The 15,928-nt window shown below is 35.5% G+C and overlaps 1 protein-coding gene across 5 annotated transcripts in view; it reads left to right on the plus strand.

The window, feature by feature from the left end:
- The window catches only part of LOC141433425 (very long chain fatty acid elongase AAEL008004-like), a 38,616-nt gene that overhangs the window by 13,631 nt on the left and 9,057 nt on the right, over positions 1 to 15,928 (plus strand). For 2 of the 5 annotated variants that reach the window (XM_074095463.1, XM_074095459.1), the window contains exons 2-5: positions 10,203 to 10,266; positions 12,484 to 12,552; positions 13,502 to 13,584; positions 13,808 to 13,915. In XM_074095463.1, the coding sequence (XP_073951564.1) occupies positions 12,495 to 12,552; positions 13,502 to 13,584; positions 13,808 to 13,915 (249 nt within the window). In that variant the 5' untranslated portion in view covers positions 10,203 to 10,266; positions 12,484 to 12,494. Of the gene's footprint in view, positions 1 to 4,843; positions 5,063 to 10,202; positions 10,267 to 12,187; positions 12,362 to 12,483; positions 12,553 to 13,501; positions 13,585 to 13,807; positions 13,916 to 15,312; positions 15,394 to 15,928 lie in introns of those variants that run through there. The other 3 variants (XM_074095462.1, XM_074095460.1, XM_074095461.1) reach the window with 3 other exon arrangements.

The following is a 15,928-nucleotide window of genomic DNA, read 5'->3' on the forward strand; positions in this document are numbered from 1 at the left end:
CGACGTCACTACAGGTCAGGAATATAAATATGTAATTCCAAGTACACTTTATTCCCACGAGAGGACAGTGCCGCGAACAGGCAACACTACGAGTATATACTTACATACATGCGGTGCGGAGTGTGCTCTAACACTGTTTATAATTGTATATGTTGAATGAATACGCAGAGGGTAATGTATCAAGATTAACGTACGTGCTTTGTTCATTTAATTTTCACTTATAACCTATACATAGGCACATAGGTAAGTATAATAAAGCAGAAGAGGGTCGAAAGTCTGTACATGGACGGTATTCGACAAAAAGTTGGCTGGGGATACTTTGAATCGATAACAGAACACATTCCAACAGTTTTCAAAATTTTTGTCTGTTTGTCTGTTTAGCTGTTAGTCGTTTATTAGACCGCGCATCACGTGAGAACGGCTGAACGGATTTTGATGCAAACTTTACTTATCTGTCGAGAAAATCCCCGGCCAGGTTATAGGCTGTAAAAATTCAACCCGTGAAGGGGGGGGGTAGCCACTACACTCGATTGAGATTAGTTTGCACCTGCAGGGCTACTACGAATCTCGAAGTTCGTGTCGTGCGGTCCCTTTGACACTTATTGGTACTATTTAATACGAGAGCGAGAGGGACCGCAAGACACGAACTTCGAGTTTCGTAGTAGCCCTGCTGAATCATATGACGTTTCTTAGGAAGGAGCTGATGACTTTTTTTCAACGACTTCGAGTACCCGGCTAAACTAATAGATGGCGCTGAAATTAATAATACGTTGCTTGCTAGATACGTTGACAAGAATACGTCACTGAAAAAGATTTTGCCGAATTAACTCTAAGTTTAGAAAATGGGGTACGGATATCAACAAAATAATTGATTTAACAAAATTAAACGATAATAAATTAACTCATACACATTGCACAGTGCCATCTTTTGGGGAACTGAGTAAACATTAAGTAATCATGTGGACTAAAAATGCCTTTCTTCCTTCGCGCTGTCATCGTTCATCCACCCTCATATTTCACTTTCTAGATTTTTTTACCGTACAACGGCAAAACCCACTAGACACTAGCAAAATTGTCCTTCAATGGACAGAGCCATAGGTATTTTTAAAAAAACACACACATACACGCACACACACACACACTTATCAACACGGGATTACTGCATAGATAATTATTTGATACTCGTACACTACGAGATAATAGAAAATTATTAAAAATTTACTCGATCATAAATTAATCCTAATCGCAATATTCATACGTATCTATCACCTCCATTCAACACTTAATATATTGGCCACGAACTCGTATACTATGAAATATACTAATACCATGAAAATTTTATGACATTTTTCTTTGTCGTTTGCGAAGTAAATTTCAAACGATTTGGGGCTCGCATTGGTTCTCATTTTATACGCGTTCGGCGTTACCATGCCTTCCTGTATGTAAAATCTTATTCCTTGAGCATGATACATAGATGGGACACTTAGTGAACAGGTTTTTCAGCTGATATTTATCCGCAGTTTGAAAGGAGTTTTCAAAAAATCCCATGGAATCGGATAATGTGGGACATTTAAGTTTGTGTGAGAAAATCTCATTAGGTAATATGGAGTATTGTGTAAATATCGAAATGTACACAGACGAAATCGCGAGCAAAAGCTAGTATATTATAAGGATAAATAGGATAACAATTGAAAGGACAAAAAACCGTGATATTTCGGCACATCGAGAGGAGAGTCGAATTATCACTCTACACATCCATAAACTATTTTTCTATTGATGAAATAAACCTTTAGACAAGTATGTGCACTTGATACGAACCCGTGTGGGAACTACGGCTCAAGCCCTCTTGTCTTGAGAGGAGGCGTGTGCCCCGCAGCGGACATAGGTCGAGATAATGGTAGATGAGGTGCGAAAGTAATGAGCTTTCACGTCGAACCGCTGAACCAATTGATGAAATTTGGTATAGAGATAGCTTAAGCCCAAGGATCAACATAGGATACTTTTTATTCCGGTATAATAGGTAATAAGCTAGTATATTATTAATTCATAACAGAAATACCTGTGTTTGGTTGCTTCCGCATCTTCTTAAATAGTATAGTCAATCAATATAATAACGACCTAACCTATGATATAATTTTATTAGCACAAACGACACGGGTCCTGATCAAGGCTTTCATTTATTTCAAAAGACAAAAGCAAGTTCCAGTTAGCAAAACGGCCTCGTTAAACTATTTAATATAAAATTTCGTCTAGAGATATAGAATTTTGTAGAGAGATAGTCATTCTCCTAACATATAGGTAATTAAGTAAGTAGATGCCTAATCTTAACTTTCTATAAGCTTAGCCTAATTTTACAAAGATACAGATTCCTCATCGCAATATTGAATTTCATTTTTAGGGTTCCGTAGTCAACTAGGAACCCTTACAGTTTCGCCATGTCTGTCCGTCTGTCCGCGGCTAAGCTCAGTGACCGTTAGTACTAGGAAGCTGTAATTTGGCATGAATGAATATACATAGTATCCGTATAAAGCCGTGGTGGCCGAGTGGTTTGATTTATGGCCTCTCAAGCAGAGGATCGTGGGTTCAAACCTCGGCTCGCACCTCTGAGTTTTTCGAAATCCATGTGCGAAATTACGTTTGAAATTTACCACGAGCTTTACAGTAAAGGAAAACATCGTAAAGAAACCTGCACAAACCTGCGAAGTAATTCAATGGTGTGTGTGAAGTTCCTAATCCGCACTGGGCCCGCATGGGAACTACGGCCCTGAGAAGAGGTCTGTGCCCAGCTGTGGGACGTAATAGGCTGAGATGATGATGATATATACTTATAATCAGTCACGCCGACAAAGTACAAAGAACAAAGTACAAAGTAAACTGTTGGGTGGAAAATTTTGAAAAAATTCAGCGTGATAGTACTCTTAAGTATAATAACAAATTTACAAGGAAAATTATAACGGCTAAGATTGCTTGAGAATTATTAGTATTTGAAGAGTAAAATAACAGTCTAAGGCAGGGGTCACTAAAATTAGGGGTTATTAAAATCGAGCGTCTGTTGAATTATAACGGCTAAGATTGCTTGAGATTTGTAGTTTAAGAGTAAATAGCAGCCTAAGGTATAAATTATACCTAAACTTGGAAGATTCCGTCCATGCCCAATAAGAAACCCTTAGAAAAATGTTACTTGATTTTTTTCGTAATGACTACGGAACCCTATCTCGGGCGTGTCCGACACGCTCTTGGTCGGTTTTTTATAAGTTATGTCATGTTGATTAAATTCGGGTCAATAAATCAATTGTTTCTATGAACACATTTTTTTAACTCTATTCAACTAAATTTAGTTCTTAATCATTCTTAATATTCAAAGGACATCCCGGTTATTTGCCGTAGTATAAATGTTGTAAGGCGCTTTATTAGAAGAAGGCTGTTGTAAATTAGCGTTTTTGTGAGTTATCGCGAAATTCTATAATGTATGTGAAGCAAGTTTCATTAGACGGTGCGCGAGCGCCGCGAGGAGCGTTGTGTGTTCTGTTGCCCGAGTCGCGCGATTACATAACTTTACGTGCAGCCAATGACCCACTTGGTTCAATACAATTTATCATAAAAAACTATCTTTTGTTGTTTAATTGATTAAATCCCATGTAGAAGTAAATATGTTGTTTGAAATACATCTCTACATAAATTAGAGCGCATAATCAAGGCCTATCGCTGCGCTGTCTCAATCTATCGTTGACCATGAAGCTTCGTCAAAGGCCCTGCGAAATTTAATATATGCCTGCTTGTGAAAGGTTCGTAAAATATGTATACCGCAACCCAATATGATTACCTACTGGTAATCTAAACTTAAAAGATTTTGTGAAGATGTTTGTTACTTACCTAATCATACAATAACGCCTGGACTAATTTAGAGGTCAATTGGAATCAAGATTGTTTAAGACCCGAGGAAAGACATAGGATAGTTTAACCATGGATCCTGGAGATCCTAACAATTCCGGTAGGATATTAGCGATTAACGAATTCTTCACACTTCACAGACGATAAAACGAACAGCAGCTAGTAATATTGAAAAGAGAAGAGATTTCACTTGCATTGTTTGTATTTAATGGCTAAACTCACTCGAAAACTACTAAACCGATTTTAAAAATTCTTTCATTAGTTTAAGACTATTATCAGCAAGTAACATAGTTTAGGTATTTTATTCCAAGAAAATGCAAAGCCACAGCTGCTCTGCTAATTATAAAGTAATTTGGCACTCAAAGTATACATACTTACGGTTCTTATATACTTAATATAAGGTAATATTGACACAATTCTTTAGCAGTTTTAAATGGGCGAAGTTATCACAGATAAAATTATCTGAAGGAACATGTCAGTTATACCTAGTGCCATCCACGAAGACGCATGATTTTGTCAAAATTAGACATTAATGACATTGTAATAAGAACGACGGCGCGCGTCATCATGAATGACTCTACCTACTTATACATATGACTAAAGGTACTTATTTCGTAACTTTATGGAAAATCCGTTATCTTTTAAAACGTCAGATTAAAAGAAGCTAGATAAATAATCAGTACAAATGACACATAATGTAGTACCATTAATTCACGATAAGGCGAAGTCTTAGGTAATCGGTTGGTACAGGGGGTTGTCTCGTCCGAAAAACATGCGAGCGACGATAAGCAGCCTTAGCTGATGATAATGGAGGCGTGATTATTTTGTGCTGACGCGAGAGACGTGCAAATACGCTGCTAGGGTATGACGAGGGTCCCAGATCACGTATCGAGGTGATAACGAAGCTGCGTTTTGATGGAGGCTACTCGCCGACCGACGTGAATGCTCTCAAACCTCTCAATACGTCCGTGGCACCCGCGCTGCCGGCTCGTGTGACCAACTATCTCATAATTCCTGACGTTAAAAGTGACTGTGTTGTAACAATATTTATTGTAATGTGCAGAAAATTTGCGAGTTGTAACGCAATCGGAAATAAGTTGTGCGAATTTGTGATAATCGATCGTTCAAGTTTATAATGTATTTGTTATTTTGGTATCGTGTTTGAGTTGTGGTTAGTACCTACATACCTGCTTTTTACCGTATTCATACTTATATGTTAATAATTTAAATAGTTACTTATCAGAAACCTTATATTCATTCAATTATTTCACGGTGTAAGTTTCCATTAATTTTAATGACAAAAAGTTCATTTCACACTACCTATTACCTACCTGTCCACAGTTCTGGTAGTTGTTGTAGGTGGTAGCTGTACGGACATTTTTACCTAAATGTAAAAGCACCCAGTTTACCATTGATATCGGTTCAGGCAAGCAAGTACAAATTAAATGTCAGCTATTAACATACTGCTTAAATTTCGTACGCACTGAAAATTACTGTATGCAGTTACACAAAACCAGACTGGGCCGTAGGAAGATAGTGCAGTCCAACCTTTTGGTTGTAAGAACTGACCTACGCCAATGCCCCAGTAGGAACTAAGCACAATATCCGTAGCGTGCAGTTTACATTTTTGATAGACAACCCAGAGACTTCGTAAGTCCTTTGGATGCAGCACCTAGCAGTTACTTAGTGTACAAATTTTTGCCATAGGCACAGTGGAGGAAACTGAATCACGTACCATGGTGGAACCTTTGTGCTACATTAGTAGCATGATATTAATCATGTTGATATCGGGGTGATATATCCCATACATTTCCCAAAAAAATCATAGTGAAATTGATTATGACAAGGTTCCACCCTGGTATATGATTCAGTTTCCTCAACGTACTTGTCATTGTCAATCGACTTCATATATAAAATAATTAGGCAATCCGGCGGGAAATAAGTTGTCACGCAGCCACGCCACGGGTATTTTTTTAAATATTTTTAATGTAGTTTCTAAAAGCTGCTAGTGCTGCTAGTTAAGAGCAGATGAATAATTCAAAATATTTTATCAAGTGGATACTTACTAATTTGTTTCTTTTTTCGAACTATAATTCGAAATTAAAGATTATAAAATTAAATATAAATAGATAGAATTCCACTTGACCGTTGTTAGTTTGCGACGAAAAAATATTGCTTAGGTACCTAAACAATTACAAGCTGAAAAATTATTAAATATCTTTTAGCTGAACATCAGCAAGTTACGGTTTCAGAAATTAATTTCGTCGTGGCAGTATTATATCGCGGAGATAAGAGTGATAAAGGTTCCTAGACCCCGATACGTTATCACTATCACCAAGATTGGACCAGACCAGACGATTCCAAAGTAGGTCATATCTAATCATAAAACAAATTATAATAAACGTTCAAATATGCGATCTGCCGTTGCTAGACGAGCGACTTTTTAATTAAATCCATGAGTAGGTAGGTACTTTGTCGCAAATTATTTTTACTTTATCATTCGTCATTTCGTCAGTAAACACCTGGAGTCCTGGACCTCCATTTCAGACTGGTTCAAACCTGATATCAACTGATATTGCTTCCAGTCACAGTCCGGTTTATCTTCTGCGATTTCGTGTGAATCTGGTTTTCGCTCGGTTACAGGCCCATCTGACATAATAATAGTATGTTTATTTTCAATTTGTTTTGCCTTTTGACCCGCTGCACCATCCTACATTTGTGACCTACGCAAAAAAAAAGTTAGAGGCAGACACCCAGCTAAACTAAGAACTTACGTAGGGAACACGCACGTATCATTTTCTTAGTGCAGCTGTTAAAGATATGTGCTTGAATTTACGGGCTGTGTAACTCAATACCGTGATTAGTTCCCGATTCATTAAGATGTTGAGCAATGCCCTATTTACCCGACATTAACATCTACCCGCAAATTCTTCAGACTACCCTTGATCATGATGCTGCCATTGCGTCGAAATATCGGAAGCTCATTGAAGGTAATTTCGAGCTAGGTCCCTTAATAAATATATTTAGCATACACATAGGCTGGTGATGATCCGAATCGTTTTGACAATACAACGAATTAATGTTAAATACCTACTTTAGCACATAGCATAAATAAATAAGGATATTTTACGTTTACTTTGTCACGATGCGACATGATGGATGAGGTAGAAGTAAAGACAGGAGTAGAAGATGTTCATGTTCAATGATGTTTATTTTAAGGTAAGAGAAGAATACAGAGAATATTCGAAAATTGAAATTTGAAAACATAGGTTTTATAACAAACGAAACATTAAATTGAGGAAGATGTTAAAAATCAATAAGCCTTGTTAACTTGAACTTGTTTATACCTAATGTTAAAGTACCTACCACATTAGTGTAATATTTAACTACCAACAATAATATTATTGTCCCATCATTACGTTGACGTAAGTGTCGAAAATTACAGGTAAATTCCAAGTAATTCTGGCGTTTGCAGTGAATGAACGTAGGTGTAGTATACAATTTTAGACTCTATTTAAAATGTTGCAAACCCAGCGGATTTGTGAATATACTGAGCGGCAAAAAATCTGGCCCTCAAATATATGCAGTAATAGGTACCTAATTTTGTATGAAGAGTGGGCCAAATTTATGCCGCTGAGTATATATATATATATATTTATAGTAGAAGAACCGAACTTGAAAAGATCTGCACCGGTCTGATAATAGAATGAAATGTTGTTTATAATAAATCTAGTATATTAGAAAAAATATTAGAAATGGTTTTGAAAAAAAAACCTGAACAGGCAATTATTTTTTAATAACTTTTAATAGTTTTTAATTAAATGCAGACAACCCTCCTATATGTATCCCCCTCCTGTATGTACGTAAATACTTTATTGTACATAAAACACAAAAATAATACAAAAAGAAAACAACAAAACAAAAGAGTACAAAGGCGAACTTATCCCTAAAAGGGATCTTTAATCAACCTTTATCAACGTGTTCACAATGAAACGGCGCTTACGTTGATAAACAATTTTTGTTCTGTTATTTAATCAAGTGAAAGTAACTGGCATCGACATAACTGTTTGAGTTTATACCTGGCAACCCAGTAGTTCGTCCAGGTAAACAATAGCAAACCCAACGTCTACATATTCTATAGATTTTATACTTTAAGTTAATATAAAATTTTCTTATTATCTCGATGATGCAACAAAAATGTATTAAAAATATTTTTTGAAAAATAATTAAAAATAGCCTGTCCAGGATTTTTTTAGAAAATCCATTTGTAATGTATTTTCTAATATACTTAATTTATTATAAAATAAGTTTCATTCTATTATCAGACCCGGTGAAGATCTTATCAAGTTCGGATCTTAGACTAATACTACTTTACTAGTATTTTCAAAACACATGGTCAGTACGGCTGCCGAGTAGGTGCGATAATAATACACGAATACTATTGAAGTACTGTTAGAAATAATCCTACCTACTAATCCTACTAATATTATCAATGCGAAAGTTTGTAAGTCTGTTTGTTAATATGTTTGTTACTCAATCAAATCACGTCTAAACCGCAGAACCGATTTATATGAAATTCGGTATACACACAGTTTGAGTTCCGGGGAAGGACATAGGATAGTTTTTAGACCAGAAAATTGCATAGTTCTCGCGGGATAGCGATAACAGAATTTTACGCGGACGGAGTCGCGGGTAACGCCTAGTATTATAAATGTGAAAGTTTGTGACAATGTTTGGATGTTTGTTACTAAATCACGTCTAAACCATTGAACCGATTTAGATGAAATTCGGTATACAGATAGTTTAAATCATGGGGAAGGACATAGGATAGTTTGTATCCCGGAAAATTGCATAGTTCCCACGGGATAGCGATTATCGAATTCTATACGGATGGAGTCGCGGGTAACGGCTAGTAACTTAATAATATTCGCAATAATAAGACAAAAGTACTTAAACTAATATATCGGTAAGGATAACCTTACCACCTCAGTAATCGATAACAGTTGCAATTCTTCGGAGTGTGGGTATTGTGATAAGTATTAAATAGTCATTTCAATGTTAAGTGTACCTACCTATCCATCATCTGTGTACCTATTCTAATCTTATTTTTGACATACTTAAAGTAGCTATTTGGAATAGCTGTGCGCGTGTTTGGAATAAATGTTGAAGCTCAGATTCACTGCCCGATATATCAACTGATTTAACCTTCCTGGTAAGAATAAGAATAACATAAAAATAAAATCGTACCTAATTAAGGCAAAGAGCACCGAGGTAGGTACGTAACAGAAAAAGAAAAACGGTGCCTTGAAGAACAAATAGATAGGTTTGTAATCAATAAACAAACAGATCAAGAAAAACGCTAGTTACCTTGCCTATGGAGAAACTTTAATTACTAAGTACCTTGGGATTATTTAATTCATGTTTACACTAGCTAGCTCTACCCAGTCCTTTAACTTTGGCTATGCTCATGGGAAGAATCACATGTACTTAATAAAAATTAAAACAATTCGTGAGGGTTAAAAAACTTGTCATTAATATTTAATTAAAGCTGAGTGCTGTACCCTTAGTGTAAGTTTTCGGTTACAAAATACGTCTCGATCGCGTTCGCGTTAAAATCTCAATTTGTATGGAAACACGAACAGCGCCTCTAGCGGAACGTTTGCGATGTTCGTGTTTCCATACAAATTGAGATTTTAACGCGAACGCGATCGAGACGTATTTTGTAACCGAAAACTTACACTAAGGGTACTGCTGATCGAATATTTTAGGCGTGCGAAGCCGCGGGTAAACTCTAGTGGTGATATAATTTTTTGAGAAACATTTTCGGACTAGCAGTAATCGGAATTGAATTTCTATGTAAATATTGGCGCGCGCGCCCAATATTTAAATAATAACCTTCTTAAGGTAGGGTAGGATATGGATAGATGTTATAGGTACCTACTAACGTTCTAATAGACTCACCTGGGTAAACGCATAAATATTATACCTGTAAGCATTAAGTAATTAAAACGCATAAACAGATACCTAAAACACCTTTAAAAAGCAATAGGTACCTACACGTGATAATTACGGTGAAAAAATCGAAACATTAGCGCAATCAATAATTAATTAGGTAACTTTATAAGTAATAAATAATAATACCTTATCCATTTTAATTCCGTAAACAAAGCGGTACCTAGACTAATCAATTTATTGGAAATCGTTAACGTTTCCCAATTAAGTAGGTAGTATGGATTGATAATAACTTAGGTACAATTTTTCTTTTTGCATATTATAGGTACTATGCTCAGTTTACTTTTTCTTGTTCACAGACATCGGCTGTGCCGACTCGAGTGCAGTCAGTTCTGAAATTTGCCTCGTCAGCTTAATTATAAGGTCAGTATTCTATTTCATTATTTTTTTATTTTATGTTATGTATTTTATTTTTCGCTTACCTTTCATCTGTACCGACGGCAGCGCAGTAGCAACTATCTAACACTGACCTAAAGCATTTTCAAACACGCGTACCTACTGCTACTGGTCAGAAACCGCGTGTCTAGATAAGTCTGCAACAAGCCTAACGAGGCAAATCCCCTGTCATCTATTTAGAATAGATTTAGATATCTAGTCATTTTCTCGCTGTATTTAGTAAAAGCCACAGTTTTAGAGTTCCGCACCTCAAAAGGAAAAAACGGAATGATTATTTTGTTTGCTTGTCCGTCCGTCCGTCTGTCTGTCACGACCCTTTATATCGGGAATGAATCTGAAAAAATCAAACTTCTAAGTCAACGCAATCAAAATATACAGTCATTAAAAAAGGTATCTACCATTCCATACCATACCACACAAATTGCCTTACCGAATTTATAGGGTACCTACGTCCGACTGTCCTAGAAACTTGAAATTTTGTATGAGGGTAGCTCTTAATAAGATAAGTCTGAAAATCATATTTTTTTCATGTCTGTTTAGGTCAATAAACCATCTAAAATGACCATTCCATACCTACTGCGTACATTTTGCTTAGGAGACGGGCTCTACTAACACAAGATATTTATAAATACCAACAAATTTGTATGGCACCCTCGGTGTGCGAGGCCGACTCGCACTTGGTCGTTTTTAGAGTTCCGTCAAAAGGAAAAAACGGAACCCTTATAGGATCACTTTTTGTCCGTCTGCCTGTCTGTCAGTCCGTCTGTCATGACCCTTTTTCTCTGGAACCCGTGGAGGTATCATGCTGAAATTCATATCAAATATTCACCTTGGAGCTATGAAAAAATCAAACTTTTAAGCCAACGCAATCAAAAGATACAGCCGTTTATGCTGCAAATTTTCGACACTCGCAAGGGAATCAAAACCTAGATACGGGTACTTCCCGTGAACTCAGAATCTTGAAATTTGGTACGAAGCAACGTCTTATAGCACAGATAAAGGAAAAATTGCGAAGTGTAAATTTTTAGTAACATCACATAATAAAAATATTTTTAATAATTTGTACGGAACCCTCGGTGCGCGAGTCCGACTCGCACTTGGCCGGTTTTTTTATTAAGCGTCCAGAAACATTATTGCACCATTTACCTGCACCAAACCTACCCACCCGCCTATTACATTACGAGAAGTACCTACAGTGCGACAACATCTTAATGAACGTGAGTGACGTTTGTACGCGTTTGCGTGGGCCGCTTATTTTGATTTATATTATTAAAAGTATTATTATTAGCTTTATTGCTTTTGTTACAAAATACGAACTTCGTGGAACGAAGAGCCACGGACAAAAGATTCAAACGGCGAACTGAAAAAAAAAGTTATGCAAGATAGCCGCGTTAGTCCCGTTCTTTGGTTACTTACGTTCATTAAAAATGTCTAACTGTAGTTCTGGCCCTATACTCCGAAGTGCAAAACTCGAACTTCGTATATTGCCGTCCCTCTGACGCTTATGTCATTTAATACGCAAGTAAAAGGGACAGTGCGATACGAACTTCGATTTGCGGTATCAGTGAGTAGATACTAAAAGCTTAGACTAAAAGGAATTTGACCTTTTAACAACTTCAAATACTAATTATGTAGATATTATGAGTTGGTAGATAATTAGTGCTTTAAAAAAACTATTTTTTTATTTTGACTGGCAATTCAATCAAGTTATGTTCTATTCTGCAGGGCTACTACGAAACTCGAAACTCGAAGTACGTGTCGTGCGGTCCCTCTGACACTTATACTATTTAATACGAGAGCGAGAGGGACGGCACGAAACGAACTTCGAGTTTCGAGTTTCATAGTAGCAGTAGCCCTGCTGTGTTCCGTCTTCTGTCACTGTCAGATGCAGGCGATAAAAATTCTAACTGGCTGGGTAGCTTCGCTCGCGATGTTTTTTATTAAAATTCCTGATATTCCTTCCATTTGCGCTAAACAATCGTAAAGAATTAATTAAGTTTCACGTGAATTATTCATGCTACTTTAGTTCAGGTTACCTCTTCAGTTAGCTTGTGCTTAAAAGGTACATTAACCTAGCTTACTTCATCACTTGCATCGACTCCGCCTATTAAAAAAGCCCGGTTAAAATAAATTGACTGCTTACACAGATAGTTTTCTAATATTTTTATTTTTTTTATTTTCTAGGATTCAACAAAATGGCGCTAATATTAGAGTATATGGACCGTATAAATAAATTTATGGACAAATATGGAGGTGAGTTAATTAAAAAAAAAATCTTCACATACCGAAAAGCTAAAAAAATCACTGTATTTATTAAAATAATTATAGTTATTATTCTGTTGCACTTTCATAATACAAAACTTTTCAAATATATAAAAAAACTGAGCAAGTGTAAAAATAAAAAAATTTGGCATTCAATAAAGTGGAATAAAAAGTCAGCTGGTCAATAAATTGGAATGCCAATTTATACCATTTTGATATTCATTAAATTTATAGTACTTTTTATCTTCAGACTAGGCCAATACAAATTGGCCTAGTCTGAAGATAAAAAGTACTAAGTATAAACCATGTTTATAAGTGCACTAATTTGATCTGTGACACTACGACACTGCTGCTAAAATTACCAAAATACTCCATGAGTACAGCATCTATTTAAGGATGACCTATTAAAACTCAAGCGTTAAAGTATTGCAGTGAGATTTTGAGATCTCTATGTATTTTCTTGTGTTTTCTGTACTGCTTACTGTGTTGGCGTGCAATAAAGAGTTATTGTATAGTATTGTATAACCAGTGGATCAGTGGTAATCAGTGGATTACCAGGTTATACAATACTATACAATAACAGCATTTGACATAGTGATGTTTACTCCTGCTGGCTTAATTATAAAATAAATTAACTTCATCAAATACCACACAAGCTAGCTATAAATGATGAATAAAAGAGCACTTAATGTAACAGCATTAAAGACAATAGTAAATTATCATTATATTTATAGTTCATAGTTGCATTTTTCATTGTTTTGTATGAATATAATCAGTAACAGTAACAAAAAATATGAGTGTTTTTTTGTTAAGTACTCATTAATTTGGAAATCTTTTTAATGGGTGTGTCCTTTGTTAAAAGGTTATTAACACAGTAAAATTTTTTTGACTGTTGCACACAAATTGTACACTCATTAATGTCTTTATTTTCTATTTTCAGATTACCGGACAAATCCGTGGTTCCTGATGAGCTCTCCATTCCCTACATTAATATTATGTTTAAGCTATGTTTATCTAGTCAAGGTACAGTGAATTTACATTCAAAAAAATTACAGCATACAGAATACATTATACATTATACCAGTTGTAACATCAAGGGGAACAATGTGGACTTTCGAAACTATAAATACTCTGAAATCAAATATAATCAGTTGTATACATACTGTACTGCACCCTTCTTGATGTTATAATTTTTTTTTATATGATTCTTTTCACTCATTAATCTCATAATTTTATTCTTTTACAGGTTCTAGGACCAAGGTTTATGGAAAACCGAAAACCATACAATTTAGGAAATATTTTAGTAGTATACAATTTTCTACAAGTACTGTTCAGTACGTGGCTGTTTTACGAGGTAAGGCTTGCTTTGAAATCAACTAAAACACAAATATTGTATGTCCACTTATCTTGCTCCTTAGAATGAAGTCATGTTACACAGTGAGATGACATCATTATTAAGTGTAAAAAAGTGAACATACAATATTTGCACTTCAATGGAATTATTTTTATAAGGGTGTTTAAATATTTATTTACTTGTTTAATATCCTAGGAAATTTGGCAAGTATCTTTCCATATTTTTTGTTAAATATGAATTTAAGTCTAAAAGGTCTGTCTGCCTGTAAGTTGCCATTTGCTTTGAAAATGCTGAACAGGTGTATTACATAGTCAAAATACGATGTACGGGACTTATCACGCTATTTTTACACAAGTAATATTTACCGAGTTTACTCGTGACCACGGCAGCTGTAACGTTGCCGAAACGTCGAGGTAAATATTACTTGTGTAAAAATAGTGTGATAAGTCCTGTATATGGTATTTTGACTATGAGTGAGAATCACGAAAGTTTAAAACGTTATAGTTGTATTACAGTACTTTAAATCCAAGATATTACCAGATCACCAAAACTGAACTCTGCATCTGCATACATATAATTTAAAAACCATTATTATAAAGGTATTTTAAAAGTATAAAAATATTGTATTGTAGCAAATGTGTATAATATGTTAATTGTATAATAATAAATATTATGCACAGTATGAAAGCAAGTAAAAAGTTGTGTAGTAAACTTTTTAAGTACTTACTTTTTAATCTACCGATTTGGCCTATTTTTAGCCAAAATGGAAGCCCAAATGATTAAGTGTCATTTTTCCTGAAAAACTACGATATTATTATCAAAACAAAATATATATTTATTGTTCAATCTCAAATCAGCTCCAATTACTGTTCAAGCTGAACCATTATAATAGGAAATAGTAAATGTATGATGGTGTCCGTGATCAGCCTACAGTTCCCATATCCACTTAATTGTTTTCTTGCTCAACATCATTGTTCCGCGAGGGCAATTCTAATTACCGCATGGAATCTGTTACTCTACCTACAACAATGTCATGATGTGATGACAGTAACAATTGCTCTGGCCAGATAGTTTATTGTCTTTGTGCCATTCCACCTTGTGTATAGTTGTTATCTCACTGTTATCCATACTATAATATTATAAATGCACGCAATAACTGAATTCCACGCGGGCGTAAGTTAGTGTAGAATAAATTAAATGATGGCAACAATTATGTGTGGAACATGGTTCCTTTTTTATCTGTTTTAGACTTTTTATTGCCGCACTTTATTAGACTAGTACAATTTATTCTAAAAGCAATTTTATGCTGGCAGCTCGAGTCTAATATTTAAAAGTTAATTTATATTTTTCATACTCATTCTATAATGGATAATTTATTTTATAATGCCTATGGCCAGTGCTTGATGGGCGGCTGGCTGCAATATTACAGTTTAAGGTGCCAGCCCGTGGACTACTCGGATAATCCAATAGCTACTAGAGTAAGTGCAGCCACCTGTGTCACACGGACATATGAGGAATTGAGTAATCTAATTACTAACCAATACTCACTATAATTGTACATTATTTTCAGGATAATGAATAATGTGAATATAGTTTAAGAATTATGGCAATGGTTTTCGGACTTTTCAACATTTAATATCAGTGATAAATGTTGATGGGTCACTGGGTCAGCCTTGATTCAATGACGCACGACGACACAATGAACATACCTACAAACAAATGAATGAATGCAAAAAGGCCCTGTGTGCCAACTCTGTCTGCTAAAAACTATTTTCTTCTAAGTCCCGCTTAATTCCTTAGGACAATAGCTCGTTAACGTCGACGTGCGTCATGTGGATTACGGGAAAGTTATCAGAAGTTTATTAGTCTGCACACTAACACGCGTAACAGTTGTAATCATCTGAGTTAGAGGTAATCCTCGACAATGTATGATAGCATGTGGCGGCTATTGTGCTAAGAGTAGGAGAAGATGTAAATATACAAGTAACACAGGGCCAGGTGTCGGTGTCTTGT

This window comes from Choristoneura fumiferana, chromosome 12 (genome assembly GCF_025370935.1).
Source record: "Choristoneura fumiferana chromosome 12, NRCan_CFum_1, whole genome shotgun sequence".
In the NCBI taxonomy this organism is placed as follows: Eukaryota; Metazoa; Arthropoda; class Insecta; order Lepidoptera; family Tortricidae; genus Choristoneura; species Choristoneura fumiferana.